At 37.7% G+C, this 6,000-nt stretch overlaps 1 protein-coding gene across 1 annotated transcript in view; it reads left to right on the top strand.

Moving 5' to 3' along the window:
* The first annotated feature begins 290 nt into the window (after window positions 1-290).
* The window catches only part of LOC150088354 (mitochondrial 2-oxodicarboxylate carrier), an 84,863-nt gene continuing 79,153 nt past the window's right edge, over window positions 291-6,000 (top strand). Inside the window, exon 1 of the mRNA XM_090370132.1 lies at window positions 291-327. Coding sequence (XP_090226258.1) covers window positions 300-327 — 28 coding nt within the window. The 5' untranslated portion in view covers window positions 291-299. The remainder of the gene's footprint in view (window positions 328-6,000) is intronic.

Genomic DNA, 6,000 nt, shown 5'->3' with positions numbered 1-6,000 from the left:
ACTTCATGTGTAAGGTTGGGAGTTGCAGATTATCTTAAGCCTCTTATTTTAACTATGTCATCACGTTTCACGAAACTATCGTTGTTGTGTAAACCCTTAACGCTCACTGACCTCGGCGCAGCAGCTTAGTACAGCCAAAAGTGGCCTTACCTTAGTTCGTACCATTACTCTTTCTTGAAAACATATAATAAAAAGCGCAGGGTTTTACACTGCGTTAGTTTGCTGATTTCACTGGAAAATTATATGTGATGGAAACTCAAAGTGTGAATAAGCGTAGACATGCAGTCAAGCATGCTGGCATGCAAATATTTTCAGGAGGATCAGCAGGTAAGTTTTCATAGTTTATTGTTCTGTCCGATGAATTGCACAACTATATGCTATTTCTGATGGCAAATATTTTTTTATGAAAAATAAAAATTAGTCTTAAAATTTAACATTTTCTTACATGGGATAATTAGCAACGAATTTTTGGGTACAGATACGTTTAGATTTCGTTAATTTTAAACCTGCGAGGAATTGCAACTCTAAATATGTCATTTACAATTTTACAAATGTTTAGGAAAAATTTGCAAACAACAGATTTAAGTCAAGCAGTGGTCTGTAGATTTTTATGTTCACTAACATAAAATTTAATTTGGGATTAAATTCTTTTTTTTTTTTTTTTTTGCGCAAAATAATTATTTATTTTGAAGGAGAAATGAATACTATTTGGGTGTACTTAAAGTTCATTAAAAGCCTTAAAACTGAAAATTAAAATCGTGTTCAAGTGAAAATATTTGATTTCTCGAAGAAATTTAATTTAAGCTTCATTGGGTAATAATGAATGAGCTGAAAAATTAAATTTGGTTAAATTTATGTGATTAACCTTTGTTTATATCACAGATGCTGCGAGTATGATATTCGACAACATTTTTCCCGGCTCGGGGAACAATCTTGAAAATTACCGCTAGTTAAATTAGACACCTGGAGGAAAACAATGGAACTATACTTTGCATATTTAGCATATCGTCAAGGTCTTGTTTGGCCTGTCTGAACGAAAAGAAAACAAGGTTTTGTTTTGTTCCTTGACGATATGCGAAATATGCAAAGCAATAAATATGCTGAACATGTTTGAACGAAAACAAAACCTTGTTTTCGTTCAGACATGCACCCAAACATTTTGATTTGTACATGTAACACATTTATACATGCACATGTAGGTAGGTAAAAAGTAGGTATCACTTCGACAACATTTCTAGAAGGAACAAATTAGTACAACAGTAGTGCACCGAGGATTTTTCTTTGGGGAGGCTCAGGGTCAACGCCAATACTTTGACCTTGACAGTTTCTTGTTTTCGTTTCAATCCAGGGTGATTTGGGGAAGTGAATTCCAGCAGTCCCTTCCTCCGCGGGGGAAGGGACTGCTGGAATTCACCCCCCCCAAAAAAATTGCAACCTTGAAAATCGAGTAGTGAAGTTTTCAGGCAAGTATTTGTTCTTTACGAACTCTTCTGGAACATGAGTAAGATAATTGCATAATTATAGCTATATGTGAGATTTTAACACTAATTGGTTTCTACTGAGGACTGAAACATATTCTTGTATCTACGAGGGCAGTGTTGAATCCAGAGCGTTTGAACTGGGGGGGGGATGTAAAATTCGGAGGGGTACATGTAACATATATATATATTTTTTGAATTTTAGGGATTTATTTTCGCCGTGTACCACCTAACATGTACCACATTAGTTGATGTGATTTTTCGTGTTATGTTTATTTGACATAAATTTATTGAATTTGTGTTTTACAAAATAAAAATTACTATTTTTCACGGTGGGGAGGGGGGATTTTATTCCACGGGGTGAAACTCGCCCCCTGTCACCCCCCTGTATTCAACACTATACGAGGAGAGTCAAAAAGTTCTGAGAATGTGTATAAAATTAATAAATTATAGATTAAGTAATTTGGATAGGTTAATGTCTTATAGAATAACATTAAAAAATTGTCTTATGCAGTTTCTAAAATTTCTTTTTTTTTTTTTTTTTTATGTTGGTAGATGGAAGTACAATGAATATCCAGCAAAGCGAGCATAATTCAGTAATCAGATTTTTAAGAAAAGATGGAAGAAATGCTAAAGAAATCTACGAAAGAATGACTAGTGTCTATTGAAGTATCACTCAGTTATGCTATTGTTATTGCAAACTCGTTGGCAGAGTTCAAAAGAGGACAGGAATCAGTTGCAGATGATCCAAGGTCTGGTCGGCCATCTGAAACAATCAATTCTGAAATAAGTGACATAGTTGAAGAAAAAAGTTTTAGAAAATAGAAGAATTAAGGTGTCTGAATTTGAAAAAGCACTTAACATTAAGTGACATTACATGACATTAACATTACATGATCATTTGGGAATGTCCAAAGTTGTGCAAGATGGAGACCTTTCAATTCGTGACAACCGTGAAAAAACACCAGAAAGTGGAATCATCCAAAGAGAAATGAATTATTACTAATCAGATAGATTTTTATCCCATTTGAGCACTAGTGATGAAACTTGGCCACATTTTTATGACCATGAGTTTAAATCAGAAAGCATGCAATGGAAGCACAAGGGATCTCTAATCTGAAAAAATTTTGAACCCAACCATCAGCTGGAAAAGCGTTGGTCATTATTATATGGGACATGGAAGGATTGTTATTAATTGATTACTTTACACCTAAAACCAAAATAACAGGGGAATGTTATGTTAGTCTTTTTCCAAAGTTAAAAGTTGTTATTTGGGTGAGGAAAGTTGAGTGATCCAGCTTTACTTCTCTGTGACAATACACTTGGCCACAGGCTAAAATTTATGAATGTAGATTTGAACAAATAAACCACCCTTCGTTTACAGGCCAGATTGTGACTGTTATTTATTCAGAAACCTGATGTCTCATCTTCTTAGAAATCATCAAAGATGATGAAGAGCTTAAAGCATGGATGCCTGATTTTGATGCCCAACCTGAAGGAAAAGGTTTCTGAGGATTTTTAAGATTGAATACAGTAAGTATTTTGAACTTCTAGGTGAATACATTGAAAAATAAAAATAAAAAACATTGAATTTTGTATCTATGTCTTTTATACTCTGTTCTCGAACTTTTTGACCACCACTTGTAACTGTTCTCAATACCATTTTTTTGTACTCTTTCAAGTCAGTATCTTTCCTTTTTGTTTTAATTGAGTCTTTTTGGAGGGGATGAATCCCAGCATAGGCGTCGCGAAAATCGACTCCCTTGCAAAATTGACAAGTAGTCCTCCCCTTGGAGGAAACAAAAACGGCCATCTAATATATATTATTACTTTTGAGCTGAGCTTTACTATATTTTATATAGTACATAATATTAATGTTACCCATAATATTAATATATTTCAGTACAACTACACATATGATATTTACACTGAAAGGGCAGAATTCATGGGATACCTGGATGGGTAGTGCAATACTGTCACCCCTCTCAGTAGTGAATGACTCCGCCGCTTGGCAGGTATATAGGTACACTAATCGCTGCATTCGCATAGACAGTAATTTGATGTTAGTATGGATAAACGCAAGTTAACCAAGTTTGAAAGAGGGATGATGGTAGGTGCCTGATACATGGGTCACTCTATTATGTAGGTGGTACAGAATTTGCATTATCCTCATTCGACAGTATCAAGAGTGTATCAGGAATACACCATTTCCGAAATAACATCTCATCATGGACAGTGCTGTGGGCAGAGAAAGATGGTGGATAAACGTGGCTGTCGACGTCTGTCTCTCATTGTTTCAGCCAACTGGAAAGTGACAGTGACACAAATCACCACCGACTTCAACGAGGTGCCAAAAACACCTCCACCAAGACCATCAGGCGATCATTAGCCGCAATAGGTTATTGGAGCTGCCGACACACCAGAGTCCCATTGTTAACACCATGACACAGGACTCTATGCCTCAACTAGGTGAAAGAACATCGGCAGTGGATCTTGAATGATTGGAGACGGGTCTCCCGGTCCAATGAGTCCCATTTCCAGTTATTTTGAGCGAACGGAAGGGTGCATATCTGGCAGAAACTGCATGAAAGTATGCACCTATTATGTCAAAAAGGAACTGTTCAGGCAGATTGTTGTTGTTATTTAGTTTTTAGGAGCATTAGCAACTAAGGCCATATTGCTCCGGGGATATGCGGTGGTCATTCCCTGACCTTTCCGCATCCTCAGTATTTGGTGGCTCACGGGCTCGAACTCCGGTCTAATCAAGAAGCGTGTGCTACGCACTGCTGCTCCTGCCCACCTGGCTACGGAGGCGTCTTCAGGCAGGTGGACAGTTGGTAATGGTCTGGGGCATGTTCAACTGGCAAAATGTACAGAGGTCAACAGAGGACATGTTCAACTGGCACAACGTACCAGAGGTCTCAACAACGTTGAGACCTCCGGTACATCTAGACACATCTCTGAACAGTCCAGGTTACGTATCCATCCTTGCAGACCATCTGTATCCCTTCATGGTCATCGTGCACCCACAGGACAATGGACTCTTTCAGCAGGACAGTGCACCTCCTTACAGAGCTGTGGTGACTAAATATGGTTCGAGGAGCATTTTGCAAATTTTACCACCATGGAATGGCCTCCCTGTTCACTGGACACGAACCCTGTGGAGCATCTTTGGGATACTGTGGAAAGGTCCTTTCGAGCTTTGGATCCTCCACCCAGGAATGTGACCGAATTATGGCCAGCAGTGCAGCAAGCATGGATGGAAATAAATGTGGAATGGTTTTGTGAACTAGTGGACCCAATGCCTCGCCATGTGACTGCCCTTATCTGGGCGAAAGATGGGCCTTCCTGTTTCTAGACAGGTATCCCATGATTTTTGTCCACTCAATGTAGATGTTTAATTCTGTGATATTTATGATGGTATTACTGCCTCTCCCCCCCACACAAGGGCGATTTTTTGTAACACACGAGTAACGATATTAAAGCATAATCATCTATGATAGACACTACCTTTCTAAAATAACTTACGCTGCATTCACATAAGAATATGAATTGTTTTCAATTCATATTCATACAATATATTATAATGTGTCACTGTCAGTTCGGCAAGCATATTCCATTTTTTTTTTTTATTTTACCAGATCTGGTTAGTCTTTTCTACCGGAAAAATCCCTACATATCATTGAGAGTACCACACACGCTGGTCTTTCTTGCTTGAGGTTCTGTCGCTGCAATGCTGTAGCGAGAAAATTTTCATGCCAGACTGTATTACAACCTCATATCTTCAACAGCATTGAATGTGTTATGCCCATTTGATAATTTGATTGGTAATAACATAATTGAAGTGAAAAGCGTATTTTACTTAGGGTTCAAAAGGGCTGATTTTTATGAAACGAATGCTCTTGAGAATAATACAACAGAAGATAGTTGAGTGTAGGGTGCTTAGATGTAGAACAGAGGTGGCCACTTACCTGGAACTAGCAGTGACATGTAGCTTAAACAGCTCACTGGCTATGGACACATGAAAAACAGCCGACCAGGCAGACTTCTCAGAACTTGGCCATGTGGTTGGCTAGGTTTTATGGGTGCCACTGAATTGTGGAACATTAATCACTTTGTCTCTCTCAGCTGACCTGTATCCCAAAACTGACCACTAAATTGCCAAACAACCTTCTGAAATTCAGTGGGTGACAAGTAATTTTCAGGTGAAAACGTATCAAAAGATAAACAGTTATAGAGGAAAGAGGGGGAGTGGGTGGTTTTCTAATGCTCACCATAGGACATTTCAATAAAACGTTTGTTGTAATGAGCACTGAAATAATTGAAAGTGGAAGGAACAAATATTGATTGTGGATAAACAATTTTAAATTTATCAAAGAAAAAAAAATTTAAAGTGTGTAATCTTTCTCTGCCACGAGTCTCAATAGTTTATCTGACATCCATTTAGGGCTAAATCTTATACAGTATTTCTTAGTTGGTATGAAAAGCCTAGTAGCTTCCAAGATTATATAATATTGCTCTT

Source organism: Mastigoproctus giganteus, chromosome 3 (assembly GCF_048544385.1).
Source record: "Mastigoproctus giganteus isolate SK-2022 chromosome 3, ASM4854438v1, whole genome shotgun sequence".
NCBI classification, from domain to species: domain Eukaryota; kingdom Metazoa; phylum Arthropoda; class Arachnida; order Uropygi; family Thelyphonidae; genus Mastigoproctus; species Mastigoproctus giganteus.
This window is presented reverse-complemented; position numbering and strand designations above follow the sequence as displayed.